The 16,726-nt window shown below is 53.1% G+C and overlaps 1 protein-coding gene across 1 annotated transcript in view; it reads left to right on the forward strand.

The window, feature by feature from the left end:
• Positions 1-4,296: 4,296 nt before the first annotated feature.
• The window catches only part of SPSB4 (splA/ryanodine receptor domain and SOCS box containing 4), a 63,201-nt gene continuing 50,771 nt past the window's right edge, over positions 4,297-16,726 (forward strand). Inside the window, exon 1 of the mRNA XM_065876752.1 lies at positions 4,297-4,990. Coding sequence (XP_065732824.1) covers positions 4,297-4,990 — 694 coding nt within the window. The remainder of the gene's footprint in view (positions 4,991-16,726) is intronic.

Raw genomic sequence — 16,726 nt, forward strand, 5'->3', positions numbered from 1 at the left:
GGTTCTTCCCTTTCATCATTTTAAGTATATCATGCCACTCCCTTCTGGCTTATAGAGTTTCTGCTGAGAAATCAGCTGTTAACCCTATGGGAGTTCCCTTGTATGTTATTTGTCACTTTTCCCTTGCTGCTTTCAATAATTTTTCTTTGTCTTTAATTTTTGCCAATTTGATTACTATGTGTCACGGCGTGTTTCTCCTTGGGTTTATCCTGTATGGGACTCGCTGTGCTTCCTGGACTTGGGTGGCTATTTCCTTTCCCATGTTAGGGAAGTTTTAGACTATAATCTCTTCAAATATTTTCTCGGGTCCTTTCTCTCTCTCTTCTCCTTCTGGGACCCCTATAATGCAAATGTTGTTGTATTTAATGTTGTCCCAGAGGTCTCTTAGGCTGTCTTCGTTTCTTTGCATTCTTTTTTCTTTATTCTGTTCCGCAGCCGTGAATTCCACCATTCTGTCCTCCAGGTCACTTATCCGTTCTTCTGCCTCAGTTATTCTGCTATTGATTCCTTCTAGTGCAGTTTTCATTTCAGTTATTGTATTGTTCATCTCTGTTTGTTTGTTCTTTAATTCTTCTAGGTCTTTGTTAAACATTTCTTGCATCTTCTTGATCATTGCCTCCATTCTTTTTCCAAGGTCCTGGATCGTCTTCACTATCATTATTCTGAATTCTTTTTCTGGAAGGTTGCCTATCTCCATTTCATTTAGTTGTTTTTCTGGGGTTTTATCTTGTTCCTTCATCTGGTACATAGCCCTCTGCCTTTTCATCTTGTCTATCTTTCTGTGAATGTGGGTTTTGTTCCACAGGCTGCAGGATTATAGTTCTTCTTGCTTCTGCTGTCTGCCCTCTGGTGGATGAGGCTATCTAAGAGGCTTGTGTAAGTTTCCTGATGGGAGGGACTGGTGGTGGGTAGAGCTGACTGTTGCTCTGGTGGGCAGAGCTCAGTAAAACTTTAATCCGCTTGACTGCTGATGGGTGGGGCTGGGTTCCCTCCCTGTTGGTTGTTTGGCCTGAGGCAACCCAACACTGGAGCCTACCTGGGCTCTTTGGTGGAGCTAATCACAGACTCTGGGAGGGCTCATGCCAAGGAGTACTTCCAGAACTTCTGCTGCCAGTGTCCTTGTCCCCACTGTGAGCCACAGCCACCCCCCACCTCTGCAGGAGACCCTCCAACACTAGCAGGTAGGTCTGGTTCAGTCTCCCCTGAGGTCAATGCTCCTTCCCCTGGGTCCCAGTGCACACACTACTTTGTGTGTGCCCTCCAAGAGTGGAGTCTCTGTTTCCCTCAGTCCTATCAATGTCCTACAATCAAATCCCAGTAGCCTTCAAAGTCTGATTCTCTAGGAATTCCTCCTCCCGTTGCCGGACCCCCAGGTTGGGAAGCCTGACGTGGGGCTCAGAACCTTCACTCCAGTGGGTGGGCTTCTGTGGTATAAGTGTTCTCCAGTCTGTGAGTCACCCACCCAGCAGTTATGGGATTTGATTTTAGTGTGGTTGCACCCCTCCTACCATCTCATTGCGGCTTCTCCTTTGTCTTTGGATGTGGGGTAGCTTTTTGGTGAGTTCCAGTGTCTTCCTGTCGATGATTGTCCAGCAGCTAGTTGTGATTCTGGTGTTCTCACAAGAGGGAGTGAGAGCACGTCCTTCTACTCCGCCATCTTGGTTCTTAGTCTCTATTGCTTCTTAAAGCAAAATCTTTCAGTATGGTGTTTTATTTTGTGTTCATTTTGACAGTTTGGAAGATCTGTAATTTATTCTTCTGGAGTTCTTCTGGAGGTTGCCTTTGTAACTATGTAAAAATGTATTTAATCTTTTTTTTTTTTAGGCTGTACTAGTTGTCTCCCTTCTCAAATAAGTGATCACAAAATTAGTTTACAAATTTGCTCCCAATTTTTATCTGCTTTGTGACAGCTTTTTCTTACGGTGAGTTTTCTTGGCTTACCATATTTTTCCCTGTTCTGTTCCTCCTCTGTTTCTTTTCCAGCATCTTTGACTCCATCATGTGCTGGTTCCTAGTTAGAAGAGGCGGACCTTCCTGAATCAGCATTTTGCAAGGGATGCATGGAGAGGAGATGCCAGGAGGCATTTTAGGAGAGCAGGATTGCTCCCCGGTTCCTGGTAACTCTGTTCACAGGACTGTGGCAGTGATTTCTAGTTTCTACCCAGTCAGCAGAGATCTGCAGCCCTGGGCTTCCCCCAGTTCAGGCCCTTCTCCCGCTCTACCTCAGCAACACACTGCTTCCTGTGAAGATGGCAGACCTGCAAAGTTTTCTCTGTTAGCCCTGCCCTCCTCTTTCCCCACAGTGTCAGAGGCAGCTCCCACGGTTAGACCGCATACCCTGTTCCCATTGTTCCTGATTAGGAATCATTGGTTTTCTCCTTCAGGGAGTGCCAGCTACTGGCTGGCTCTGCCATCTTCAACTGAGATCTGCAGCCACAGGTGTCTTCTGTAGGTGTTTTCTCACACCTCGTTTGCTCTTCACTGGTTTTGGCAACCCTTGACCATTTTTTTGGCAGCCTCTCTTTATAAGTTGTGGTTGGATTACAAATGTGTTCTAGTTTTGCTGAAGACAAAATTTGCATTCCTCTTTCTCTTTCTCCTTTATTTTGGGTGATTTTGGATATGAAAAGGAGTAACTATTCTGCTATCTTAGAACTGTCTAGTGTTGTACATTTTTATGTATTCTGATATTTCCTTAAACATTAGCCAGAACTCTCTGGATAGGGTCAGCATGAGCTGAAGCTGGGGTCTGACAGTAGAAAGGAAAGAAAATGGGAGTCGAGAATAAAATTGGAGGGTTAAAAAAGCAATGCATATCATTGCTGCCTGTGCTGTATGGCACTTTGGCTGGGACTGTGCCACTGTTTGGGTGGGAGGTCATGGCCAGGCAGAGCGGGGCATGAAAAACATCTGCCTCCTGACCTATCTCAAGGAAAGCCTAGGAGCTCTCAGACCAGGGAGGGGAGGACATACACCTATGCTCTGGACAGGTTGCAGTGCTCAGCTCTCCATCTCTTCCCACACCCGGGGCCCATCCAAACAGCGCAAGCACCCTGGATTCTGGCTAGTCTCTTAGTGATGGTGGCCAAGTCCTGAAGACCAGGATCTTGTCTCAGCGGAGGTTGCCCAGGGTCAATGCTGTTAACTATGTTTATATGCCTAAAGAAAGAGCTGGCCCATCCAAAGGGAAGGTGTATATGCAGGATGCCCAGAAGATAGAGCCCGCAGAATCTCAGGCTTGACTTTTGATATTGTCTCTTAGCTTCCCACACCACCTGGAGGGAGCATGTTACCCCCATTCAACAAATGAGGAAACTGGAGTCTTAGAGAGGCAAAGAGACCTTCCTGTGGACACACAGCTAGGCGATGGAGAGAGGGATTTGCATATACTTCTCGCTGGCTCCAGAGTCTGGACATCAACTCTCTCATCCCCCTGCCTCCAACTCACCTTCCCATGGAGACCCCACCCCCTCCTCAGATGGTTATCTTATGTCCGTGTCCACGTCCCTGGGTGACCTTGGTGGATCCTTGCTCAGTGTCTGGCTTCTCAAGCCTGGCTGCACTTTAAATGCTGTTTAAGCTCCCCAGGGCAGCCAGGGATGGGAACCAATGGGCCACACCCTAAACATCTTTGACCCCCTGTCTTGGGCACTTTGTCCCCCCCAACCTTGGCACAGGGCTTGTTTCTTGGGACCAAATGCATTGGGGTTCTCTATGTTCTGTGATCTTGAGCAAATCACAACTTCTCTGGGCTCAGTCCTTATTTCTAAAATAAAATTGCCTGTGACTACTCTAAGAGCCGAACACAGACTCTGAAGCCAGGTGGCCTGTGTGAATCTGGGCTCAGCCCCTTCTTAACCGTAGACGTTGGTTAATTACTTATCTCCTCTATACTCTTTACTTTTCTCATCTATAAAATGGGAATGATAATGAATGTCTTATAGGGAGGTCTTAAGGATTAAATGAGCTAATAAATATGAATCACTTAAAAGTGTCTGGCATATGGCAAGTTCTAGATAAGTGCCAGATATCATTCGATTCATTAGTTACTGTTATTAATGCATGCCCAGGGCCCAGCCAAGGCGTGGGCATAAGTGGCTGTCGAGGCTGCTGTAATAACCCGTGTCCTTTGCTTCCTTCCAGGAGCTTGGGCCCCTGCCCCAGCCCCGCAGAGGCTGTGGACGTGTACGGTCCGGAAGCCTGGTGTCCAGCCCCGTGGCCCATCCCTGGCTGCGGGGACCGGAAGCTCCCACGAGGTAGCGGTGGCCCGCAGCGGCCCCGTCCCGGCAGCGAGCCATGGGCCAGAAGCTCTCGGGGAGCCTCAAGTCGGTGGAGGTGCGAGAGCCGGCGCTGCGGCCGGCCAAGCGCGAGCTGCGGGGAGCGGAGCCGGGGCGGCCGGCGCGGCTGGACCAGCTGCTGGACATGCCGGCAGCGGGGCTGGCGGTGCAGCTGCGCCATGCGTGGAACCCCGAGGACCGCTCGCTCAACGTCTTCGTCAAGGATGATGACCGGCTCACCTTCCACCGGCACCCTGTGGCGCAGAGCACGGACGGCATCCGCGGCAAGGTGGGCCACGCCCGCGGCCTGCACGCCTGGCAGATCCACTGGCCGGCGCGGCAGCGGGGCACACACGCTGTGGTGGGCGTGGCCACGGCGCGGGCCCCGCTGCACTCGGTGGGCTACACGGCGCTGGTGGGCAGCGACGCCGAGTCCTGGGGCTGGGACCTGGGCCGCAGCCGCCTCTACCACGACGGCAAGAACCGACCCGGCGTGGCCTACCCCGCCTTCCTGGGGCCCGATGAGGCCTTCGCGCTGCCCGACTCGCTGCTCGTGGTGCTGGACATGGACGAGGGCACACTCAGCTTCGTCGTGGACGGCCAGTACCTGGGCGTGGCCTTCCGTGGCCTCAAGGGCAAGAAGCTTTACCCGGTGGTGAGTGCCGTGTGGGGCCACTGTGAAGTCACCATGCGCTACATCAATGGCCTTGACCGTAAGTGCAGCCTGCTGAGGGGGGAAGGGGTGGGCAGAGGCTGCCTGTCCCAGGCAGAACTGGGGGGGGCGGGGAGACGGGGGAAAACATCCTCCTGAGGCCCCATCCTCCATCAGCACTTGGGATAATCCTGAATTCATGGTGAGGACGTGGACTCCGAGGCCAGGCTCCTGGGTTTGGACCTCGACTCTTTTTTGCTCGCTGGGTGATCTTGGCGTGTGCCTCAGTTTCCCTTTCTGCAAAAGTGGCTCAATGATAGTAATCTAGCTCCGGGTTGTTGTGAGAAATCAAATAAGATAATAATATATGTGACGTGCTTAGGACAGTGCTTAGAACTGGCGCCTAATAAGTGATTTGGGTGTTGATGCTAATTACGAACGTTTCAGTCTCTGTAAGGGTTGTGCAAAACGATGTCTCCCGTGTTTCTGGCTTCAAGTTCACAGTGGGAGGAGAGTGACAAGTAGAAGACACAATCTCTGCACTTGAATCCCATGCACTCGAGTTACTGATAAATAATAAGTAGTGATAACTATCATTTATTGAACACCTACTGTATGCAGGGGCTGAACACTCAAATCTAGGTCTCCCTGCTGAGCTCTCTGTTAAAGGGGGCATCTGGCTGATTATTGCCTCATGGGAACGAGAGCCACAAGTTGTGGAATCTTCTGATTTCTTTCAAGAGGACCTAGAAATCTAGATTTTGTGTGAACTATTCCAATTTTTAACGTTGGCAGCTGCTTAAGACACCGTGTGGACACACAAAACACCCTCGCAGGTTGCACAGAAGCCCACAGGCTGCTGTGTTTGCTGACAAATCTAAGGCCTCCTCTCATTTAATATACACAACCATCCTGTGAGGCAGCTTAAAAATCCTAGTAACGAAAATAGTTCTTGGTGTTAGGAGGGAGTCACTTAGGGAGGCAGGGTGGCCTCTGGACAGAGGTGCATGTGGTTGCCTGTCCCGTGTTGAATCCCAGCCGAGTGGGGCCTGGAGTCAGTCACCTGTGAGCTTGTACACACCTCGTCCAAACAGGCTTCCTGCCACATCCCTGACGAAGCTCCCAGTGCTGGGCACTTAAAGCCAGAATTCCAGCTTATTCATTTTATTTTATTTTATTTTTTTGCGGTACGCGGGCCTTTCACCGCTGTGGCCTCTCCCGCCACGGAGCACAGGCTCCGGACGCGCAGGCGCAGCGGCCATGGCTCACGGGCCCAGCCGCTCCGCGGCATGTGGGATCCTCCTGGACCGGGACACAAACCTACCTCCCCTGCATCGGCAGGCAGACCCTCAACCACTGCGCCACCAGGGAAGCCCCTAGCTTATTCATTTTAAATGAGAGATATAATTGCCCCTCTTCAGAGAAGAGAAACTCAAGAGCAGAGCTATGGAGAACCAGAACCCGAACCTCCCCAGGTCTGTCAGCCTCCGAAGCCCACTCTTTTCCCATGCTCCCCCCTTTGGCTGAGGGGCTGAGAGTGACACTCCAGAAAAGAGGTCAAGAACAAGATTTGACTCAAGTAAAAATTGACATTGACTCAGGTTAGCGTGGGTAGACCATTTTCAAGGGTGACAGGCCGCCAGAAGGTGGCTGGTGTGCTCCACTCTGTGGTACCATTGGCGACACTCTTGCTCATATTTCATTTCCGTGGTTGTTGGACTCAGGTTGCCATCGAATGGCAGAGTGGCCTGTTTTCTCTGATTAACTGGTTAAGTAAAGAGAGGCTGAGTGTGTCCTGAATCGGGCTAGTTTAGTCACCGCAGTGCCTTGTGGAGAATGTTGAGAACCCTCAGAGACATGATGACCAGGCAAACCCCAGTGCTTAGAAAATCAACAGCAACAACAAATACTCTCTTTAAATGGAATTGGAAAATCTACTTGCCAGAGCTGATCACTGGACTACAAGGATGGCCTTGTTGTACCAAGGCTCTGGGGTCTGACACGCCTCATTTCCCACTGCATCCCCAGTGCTCATTGGTTTTGTGTCTTTGGTGAGTCACTCTAATGCTTTAGGGCTCGTTTTACTCATCTGTAAAATGGGACAGTGTCAGGTCCCTTTCATAGCTGCTGTGAGATCTTGTGTGACGGCACCAATAATATGGTAGCTGGGATTAAAGGCTGGCACTGATACCCAGAGGAATTACCTGAGCCAACTATTGGGCCCCCAAGGTGGGCTTCCTCTTGGGTATTGATCCACGCTTGGACTATCGTCTGTTGATTGGTTTACTGGCACAAAACTAAGGTGCTAACAAGGTTGCAGCCACGAAGGATAGGACCAAGGGTATTCAAGCCATGGTGTTCTTGGTGTGCTGCTGAGGGTGGAGGCTGGGTGGGAGAGGACAGTTGTGATCAGAGCATTTTGAGCTCTTGGATCCTTCAGGTGGCTGGAGATGCTTGGTGAAACTAAAACTTGGAGCATTCTATCCTCCCTGTTGGCAGTGGTTTTTTCAGGTTGGCTGAGGCTAGAAAGCCCATCCAGGGGGCAAGGGGAGACAAGGCCAGGATGTCATATGATGCGAGCCTGTGGCATCTCCTGTTGGGTGACAGGATTAGGCTTGAGTGCTGTGGTGCTGGCCCCTTCTCCACATAGGAGTGATGTTCTCTATCTTGGGCAGGGTGTGATTGCAGAAAGGGGGAGCTCAGCTTTTTTGAACAAGCCCTGACTACAGGGTGAGCCACCAAAGAACAGGCTGAGGGGAGTCTGACGGGCTGGTTGGGAAGGGACTGTGTGATGCCTGTAGCTAGTGACCTGGGCTGAAGTCCAGTGGATCCCTGGACACCGAGAAGGGTTTGGCCCTAGGGAGTCCCTGGGCAGGTAGGGTGACTCAAGGTGGAATTCTGTGCATGAAAAGAATTCTGAGCCAGTTGGTTGTGGACACGAAGGTGGGTCCCCAAATTCAGGGGGTTAGGTGACCACAGTTAGAGACAGACTCTAGGGCAGAAAGGCAGGGCCGCTCTCTGGGGTTGCTTCCCCACAAGGCCATGGAGGGTATAACAGATGGGGTTAGAGTTTGGTCCCAGGACTCACCAGGAGGCCCTGGACGATGATTACCTCCTCGCTCTGGACCTCAGTGTTCTCCTTTGTAAAACAGGCATGATAAAGCTCGCCAGCACAGAGCAGGGCCACAGCGACTGGTGCTTGCGGCTTTGACTAACCAGGTGAGCTGGGCCAGGTCCGGGGCTTCACCTATGGATAAAAACAAGAGTGGCCTCAATAAGAGACTTCCCTTCTAATGTGTAGGAAGGAAGTTAATGGGCATGATTTTCTCAATTTTTGATTTTTATGACTATGAAAGCAAGACTGAGAAAGAGCTAACTGCCTGTAACTCTGAAGTATGTGTTTGTGGAGGACAAGAGCTCCTGGAAGTGCATTTTTCCTATTACAAATGTGTTCTTCGGCTACACCATGGAACGAAACACCTCAGCGTCTTGGGGGGTTTACAGTAGAGAGCTGCAGGACGCCCAGGGGCTCTGCCATCCGAGTGAGCTGGGAAGTGCAGAACCGAGGCCAGGCAAACAGGCCAGCTGGCTCCGGATGACTGGGTCCAGGGTCAAATAATAACAGCAATAACAGCGCCACGCTAACAACACTTCTCTGATACTTAGTCTGTGCTGGGCTAGATTCTAAGCACTTTACAAATTTTAATTCGTTTAATCCTTGTAACAACTCTTTGAGCTAATACCTTTATTAGCATCTTCATTTTCCGATGAAGAAATTGAAGCCCAGAGAGCTTGAGTAATTTGCTCAAGGTCACACAGCTACTAACTGGATCAAACTGAGGCACACTGGCTTAGTGGGTCCCTTGTGGAGACGTTTACAGACAAGGCAGGAAGAGAAGGAATAGGAGAGGATGCTCCACCGGGCTGGGTGGCCACTCAGCAAAGGACTGGACCCTTTCCTTCAGCGGTGAGTTTGGAGGAAGCCCTGAGATGCTGTCCCTCCCCCCGGTTTCACCTCCAGCCCACCAAGCTCTTGGCTGAGCACAGCACTCCGCGGGGCCTTCTGAAAAGCTAGTTGCATACAGACAGCCCCAGCGGTGGCTGTGAATCAGGCATCCTTCGGTCGCTAACAGGAGAATGTCACTGAAAATGTCCCAACTGCTGTGAGGGTGGCCCGTGGAATCTGCTCCGGGCTGGTTTCTGGAATTGCCCTCCAGCCCCTGGCACCTCCTTGCACATGCTGGAGGCCAGGAGGGCTGACAGAACGGCTTTGTCTCCTGTCTTGGAGTTCTTGTGGTGGTGAGCAGTACGCGAGTGACACAGGAAGAGGAGAGGGGACCCCAGACGGAGCAGCTTTGATTTGAGGGTCATAATAATTATACGTTTGGGGGAATCCACCCAAGTTCTGTGCCCTGGGCCAAGTGTTTTACTCATTTTCTTTTTTTGTCAGCCCACGCAATAAACCTTGAGGCAATGTCATTGTTATTCAACCCATCTTATAGACAGGAAACTGACTCTTGGAGAGGTGAAGAGTTAGCCTAAGGCCGCACGGCTAGCCGGTGGCAGAGCTGCCCTGAAACCCAGGTCGCCGTGACCATTCCCGCGCCTCCTGCTACCTGGGCCGGCCCTGCTGCCTCCACTCTGTCCGCTGATTCCAAAGAGCAGGTGTCCGAGCCCAGGGCTGACTAAGCGGGGACGGCGAGCGGGTACCCCAGGATCTCAGGCCCAGCGGGCAGGGAAGCCTTGTCCACCTGCTTTGAGCCAGGGAAACTGTCGTTCCAGACGTCATTCCTAGATGGTTTAATTGATCTGCCAACCAGCATTTATTGGCACATCAGCTCAGCAGAGGAGGCTGGCGTCCAGCCAAGGCTTCTGGTACTGATGAAGGGCAGAGAGAGTTTTCTACCAGGATGGCTGCAAGGACACCGTCCCCTTGCAAGAGCTGTGTGCACTGCACTCACGACCTTCCTGCCCAGCTCCCCTGTGTCTCCTGGGTGGCACCATCCTCTTCCCCCATCCTGAGCCAGGTCCAGGCCTGGTCTCCCCTTTGCCCCGCACCCTATCATTCTGCCCTGACTCCAGCTCACCACAGCCCTCAACCCAGGGCTCTGTCCCCTGCACCCCCAATTCAAGGCTGAGTCCTCCTCCCATCCCCCCCTCCCCAATCCCCGCTTTGCCCCAGTCACTCACTTTTCCACATGTGTATGCCTTCTTGGGTAGGTGTGAAGCTCCCCAGGGCACAGATGGTCAGCCAGGAGGCATGTGTGGGGAAGTGGGCACACTGGGGACTTTAAAATACTTTTGAAAGGTAAAGAATGCCTGTGGCAACAAATTTCAATGCTACAAAAGCCTGCCTGGTGAGATACCTCCAGCCCGAAGCTCCCCAGCCCCTCTTCCTGCTGATGACCGCCATGATCACTTTCTCCTACGTCCTTCCAGAATCTTATGACAGAGAAGTTTCACACATATGTGATCACACTGTGAACACCGCTCTGCACCTCGTTTTCCCCCTTAATCGATCTTGGTGATTGTTTCATATGATTAATGTAGAGCTGCCTCACTCCTTATTAACAGCTGCATGGGTTTCCATGGTGTGGCTGGATCATGATTGGATTATCCAGACCCTTATTTTGGGACCTTCAGGCAGTTTCCAGTCTTTGAGAATAAACTTCTCGTCCTGATTTGAATTTTAGTTCTGCCCCCTGCTGGCTAATTGACATCCTCAAGCCTTTGTTTTGCCATTTGTGCAGTGGGAATGATTATATGTACCTCGCAGGGTTGGTGAGTATTAAGATAGATGCGGAAACGCAGCGTGGTCCAGCATGTGGCTCACGTTAGGTGCGGGGTGGAGGGGAGCTGTTGATATCACACACGTAGCCTGCATCATTGATTGTGCTCTGCCCAGTGCTGAGCTCGTCTTGGGCACCCGATGAATGCTTGTGAAAGATTTGGTCTCTGATTTAAAATACGGCACGATCACATAAATTTGCAGTTAAGACGGCTTCAGACTCATTGTTGGACCACGATCAGTCCTTACATGGGGTGTATGTCAGCACAGTGAGACCCCTGGACCCCTTACTTGAACAGAGCAGGTTCATAAGAGGTGTGTTTTGCTCTTTTGTTATTGCTGCTCCTGCCGAGAGCGGCAGTTCTTTGAGGCGGGACTGCATCCTAGCCGCCTCAGCCACCCTCAGAGCGGAGTACATAGTAGGTGCTCAATACGTGCACGTTTTCTCCATCGCAGCGGGACTGGAGTCATAGTTGCCTGGAACGAAGTGAGGCTGGCTCTGAGCTGTCACCCCCTTGAAGCCTGACCCCAGAGTGATCCACTTCCACCCCTCATTGTGCACCGTGCACAGCACATCTGTCCCCACACCCGGGCCAAGCAGAGGCTGCACGATGGCCCAGCAGTTCAATTCAGGATCTCAGCATTCAGAAACTGGCCCCTACCCTTTGTTTCCCACTAAAAAGGAACAGACTTTCAGCTGAAAAAAGGTTTCACTCAGACGCTGTGGCCCTGCTTTGAGGGCTTTTTTCCCCACAATTAACACAGTCATGAGTAGGTTCAGTCCAGGAAGTCCTGCCTGCAGAAGGGAGCTTTGAAACGCAGGCCCGTTTGGGACAGGTGTCACCGTGGGCCACCGCAGAGCTGCTGCCATCTTTCTCAGAGGCTCACAGCCTGGTGTCATGGGAAGAACTGCGGCTCAGGGATCTCCCAGCCCTGGGCCCAGTCCTGACTTGACTGCTTGTTAGCTGTGACCTTGAGTGAGTCACTTCACCCCTGAGCCGGCTTCCTCATCTGTAATAGTAATAGAAATGGACTTTGCCACGATCCCTCAGGATCGTGGGTCATATATGGGAAGTGACTAGGCTGGTGCCGGGCACATAGAAGGTACTGACAAAGGTAGGTTTAAAAATTGCCGGTTGTAACTATTATAGCTCCCGTAGGCTGTTAAAGTTACTTAGTGTTATTAGATGTGGAAATAATTATTGTTATTAAATTTGGGTCCACACTGTGAGCTCTGAGGGATTCCACACAAGGGAATACATTGGTCTGGGGAGGTCTTGGACTCTTTTCTCTTTAGGAGGCATGAAGGAAACGCCACGTGAGGTTCAGAGGCCACTGTGAGCTTGTCACAGGTGAGCTGGGAGTGCTCAGCCTTCCCTTCGAGCAGCCTTAAAGGCTTCCAGCTCAATGTCTGGCTCAAGCGCTCTGTAGCTCCCACTGGTGACTTGCCTGGTGAGCATGTGTTCAGCACGGATGTCCAAACGAGTGGTGTCCTCGCCAGCTGTGCCCGCACGTGTGTTCAGCGGGGATGGGCTGTGAGGTGGTGGGCCTGAAGACCAGCATCTGCCTCTGAACAGATGGTTGCTGGGCCTGGCTGCGGGCTGGCCGCTACTGGACCATGCAGGAAAGGGAGTGAGGAGGAGACGGCCGGTCTCCACCTTTCTGGGACTAGCAGGGCTTGAAGACAGGCCCCAGGCTTTAGGGCTGGAACGGGCCATTCAGCAGCCTGTGCAAGACCCACATTTTACAGGTGGGAGCTGAATGGACTAGAGAGCTGGGAGGACTGGCCCAAGGTCACCCGCTAATGAGCGGCAGAACCAGTCTAAAACCCAGGCCTCCAATCCCTCCTTGACAGTGCACCTTGCCAGAAACAAGAGATTAAGCATTCAGTGCAGTTTATGAGTCCATATTGAAAAGCCCGACGTAAGTGTAGGAGGACGTAGGAGTTCAGGAGGAGAATGATGGGTGAGGGTGGAAGGGCCTTTGGAGCTTGGGTGGAATTTAGAATAGGTGCTCCCCACTCCCACATCGACACATAGGAAGACCCTCCGTGGCCTCTCAGTGCCTCCCACATGTCAGATACCCTCCTCCTGCTCAGACCACAGAACTAGGGGGTTTCAGCGCCGGCAGGACCAGACATAACTGATCTCTCCATTTACTACCTGGATGACCCGGGCGTAGTTTTCCTAACTTCTCCGTCCTGTACAGTGGGTGTGATGCTGGGGCTTCACCACAGACTCGTAGTCGGCTGCGCACCAACTGTCATGTGCCACTCACGTCCGCTGGGGATCTTGTTAAAAGCAGGTTCTGACGCAGCAGGTCTGGGTAGGGCCCCAGACTGCATTCCTGACAAGCTCCTGACGACGCTGGGGATGCAGCCTATTGAGGCATCGGGCAGTCTGTTCAGCAGAAGGGTTTCCCGAAGCCACTGTCACCGCATGGAAGCACCCTTAAGTACAGCACAGCCAGACCATTCGCGCTCACCCCTGCCGATGGGCGTCGGTGGGACTGGCGTGGGTGCCGCTGGGAGGGGGCATAGGGCAAGGCCTCCACGACGGCTCGTCACCAAGTGAATCCATACTCTTATCCATGAATTTCCCGCGAGGGCGACTTCGTTTGGGAAGGGATTACCGCAAATAGAAACAGCTCTGTGTTAAACAGTCATCGCGTGAGCACTTAACGAGAGGCCAGGAGCAGCTCAGCACGGCACGTGCGCCATCTGATTTAAACTGCCACAGCCCCGTGCAAACGCCAGTGAGCGTTCCGTGCGTGTTATCTCGTTCTGTCCATGGATGACAAGGCACTGCTCTCCCACTTCACTCATGAGGAGACTGAGGCTGAGGGGGGATGAAGAGCCCGCTCATGGCAGGAGCTTGGCAGGCAGCCATCCGGCAACCTTGAACCCACGCCTCTCACCTCCATGCCGCTCGGGTCACGTGAGTCTGCCGTGGCTCTGTGGGTGTTCCCAGGCCTCAGCTTTCCTGTGCTCCGCAGAAGGGCTCCCCGACACAATGGTGCCGGCGGCTCCCACTGCCACAGCCTGTGAACACCCTTAAATACCGCACAGCCAGGTCATCCGTCCTCACCCCTGCCCGTGGGAGTGGGTGTTGCCGGGAAGGCAAGGCACAGAGCAAAGCACATTTGCAGGAGGGTGTTCAAACCGCTGGGAGAGCAGACAGCCTGCTGGGCTATCCCTGAGGCCAGGGAGCCGGCTGATTGTCCCCGTCTCCTCGCTTGGTTAAGACCAGGGGGCGGTTAGCATGAGTTATGGCCTAACCCAGACACTAATAAGGCTGCTCGTCTGAGGCCTTCCATAATTCAAGTTAAGGCTGTGCCGTTTAATGGCCCTTCTTCATCAGATCTCCCAGGACTCGGTGCCTCCTTAATGATTTATTTGCTTGGGATGAAATTAAGCCGAGACAGGGTGAGCTTGGAAAATACTGCCGAGCTGGTTCTCCCCAGTTCTTCCTCCTCCGCAGCAGCTGCTTTCTATAAATAGAGCTGCGAGCCCCGCTTCGTGACCTGCCTGCTGGGAACCCCAACGGGTACAGGCTGCCCCATGCTGGGGCCCTGGGGCCCCACTTGACGAGGCACCTGAGGTCCCCATCTCTCACACCTCCGAGGCCCATGACCTCACCAGGGAGCACTGAGGGCCAGAGCTGCCAGCAGAGACATGGTCATCCTTTAAGTAGAAGCGTCGACCCATTTGGATCCATTTGGTCAATCCATTCGGAGCCACAGGGGCATTCCAGATCTCGTCCCATTTGTTGAGGTCTCTCCCTCAAAATGCATCCACGATGGTGTCCCAGGGTGAGGGCGGTTTTGCCCTAGTGCCTACTGAGGTGGACAGTAGCCCTCTGCTTGTTGTCTGGGCCCTGCTGGGGGTGCCATGTGGGATCCCGGTCTTCTCCCTGAGGGTGGCTCCCTCTGGGGTGAGGGGCCAGAATCACAGCCCAGGGCCACTCACAAAACTCACCCAGGGGCCAAGCTTCGAGAAAGGGGAGGGACGTTTAATTGAGGCTCCCTTGGAAATCCAGACCCCAGGAGATCCAAGTTGCCTGAGGGAAGGGGTGGGCGTAAGGTTGCATGTGTAGTGGGCGGGTCCAGGAATGGGATGCTCTCAGGCACCCCACAGCTGCCTCCACTGCACGTCTGCCCCAGACCCCCTCCCGTCCACCTGTGCCCCACCTCTCCTATGTCATCTCTATTCCCTCATAATTTGGGTATCTCTTGAGGATAGCTCACCAGAACCCTGACCCCTCCTTGGTCCCTGACCGCTTCCGCCTCCCTGTTAGCTGACACGTTATTTTCCCAGGTCTTGGTTTAAAGTCCTGAGCGTCTCTGATGGGTCAGCGCTTCTCAGGTGCAGACAGAGGTTCCCACCAGCCCTCTGACTGGTGCCTCTGGGTCGGGTCCCACCTGCTGGTTCCCTTAGTTGTGGGGAATCCTGGAGCTGGCCACTTGGCACACTTGCCTGGACCTCAGCGACCCTCAGGGAGAGTGGGAGAAACACAGGTTCTGGCTGTCTCTGAATCCATGGACCCTGGAAAGTGTGTGTGTGTATTATAAGCTTCCCAGCTGATCGTGCCATCAACGCAGCACTGGCTGGAAGTCAGCTCCTTGAGATGCCTGGCTGGAAGGAGGCTGCTGGAGTGAGTAGGGTTGCAGGGTCATGTAGTGAGGGGGGTGCTGGTGGCTAAGCAGAGATGTCCCAGGTTTACAGGTACTAGTTGTCGGGAGGTGCTTGGACAAGGTGGGGGGGATAGGTCCTGGAAGGAGCACTGCACTAGGAGCCAGGAAACCTGGCTGGGCCCCTCCAGCTTGGCAATGGCTGTGTGACCTTGGGCGAATCACCTCCCCTCTCTGTGCCTCTGTTTCTCCATCACAGGAAAGAAGGGATTAGACAAGATAGCCTGGAAGAGTCCATTATTCATTGGTATCTAACATCCAGAGGCTGTCCGCTCGTCTGATCTTTTGGATGACAGACTTTATATAGCTGTGCTGTACAATACAGTAGCCACTAGCCACGTGTGGCTATTTATATTTAAGTTTAATGAAAATAAAATTAAAAATCCAGCTTTTCGGGCTTCCCTGGTGGTGCAGTGGTTGAGAGTCCGCCTGCCGACGCAGGGGACGCGGGTTTGTGCCCCGGTCCGGGAAGATCCCACGTGCCGCGGAGCGGCTGGGCCCGTGAGCCATGGCTGCTGAGCCTGTGCGTCCGGAGCCTGTGCTCCGCAACGGGAGAGGCCACGGCAGTGAGAGGCCCGCGTACCGCAAAAAAAAAAAAAATCCAGTTTTTCAGTTGCAGTAGCCACATTTGAGTACTCCATAGCCACATGTGGCTGGTGGCTACCATATCGGACAGGGCAGATGTAGAACATTTCCATCATCGCCCCAAACTCTAGTGGACAGTGCTGCTTTAGAGCCACCGGGAGGACTGGGGAGCCTCATGGAAAGGGCGATGGCCACTGTTTCCGTCATGGGGCTCTTTCCATCTGGGGCTGCAAGGAGGTTCAGCTCTCCCATGAGTTAGTTATCCCAGGGCCCAGCTCCAGGATGGTGGGTCAGGAAGAAGGTTCAGCACAGTTGCCTGCCCAGGGAGAGTTGGGCAGCCACACTACCAGGAATACTTGGAGAACTGGGTGGGGAGAGCCAGGAGGGGGCAAGGACAGGAGGTATGCCAGGAATGCGAGGAGGAGGGCCTGGGGGACAGCAGGGGTCAGGAGCCCTGGTGGGGAGGAGGGGCAGCTGCACCAGAGAAGCAAGAGCCCCGGTACACCCAGTGCAGGTTGGGGGAGCAGCGGAAACCCCTCGCTAGTCTGTGTCCCTGGGAGCATCCCTGAGCCCGCGGAGCCTCCACCTCCTTGTGGGTGAAAGGGGAGGAATGAGAAAGAGGCTTGTTAAGGAGATGAAATGGAACCAGACCCTTGAGAGCCCTTCGTAAATGGTGGCCCGGATCGCGGTAGAGACTGCTTCACGAGGCCCGGTTGAGTGTCCGTTTTGACTTGT

This window comes from Phocoena phocoena, chromosome 4, assembly GCF_963924675.1.
Source record: "Phocoena phocoena chromosome 4, mPhoPho1.1, whole genome shotgun sequence".
NCBI lineage: Eukaryota > Metazoa > Chordata > Mammalia > Artiodactyla > Phocoenidae > Phocoena > Phocoena phocoena.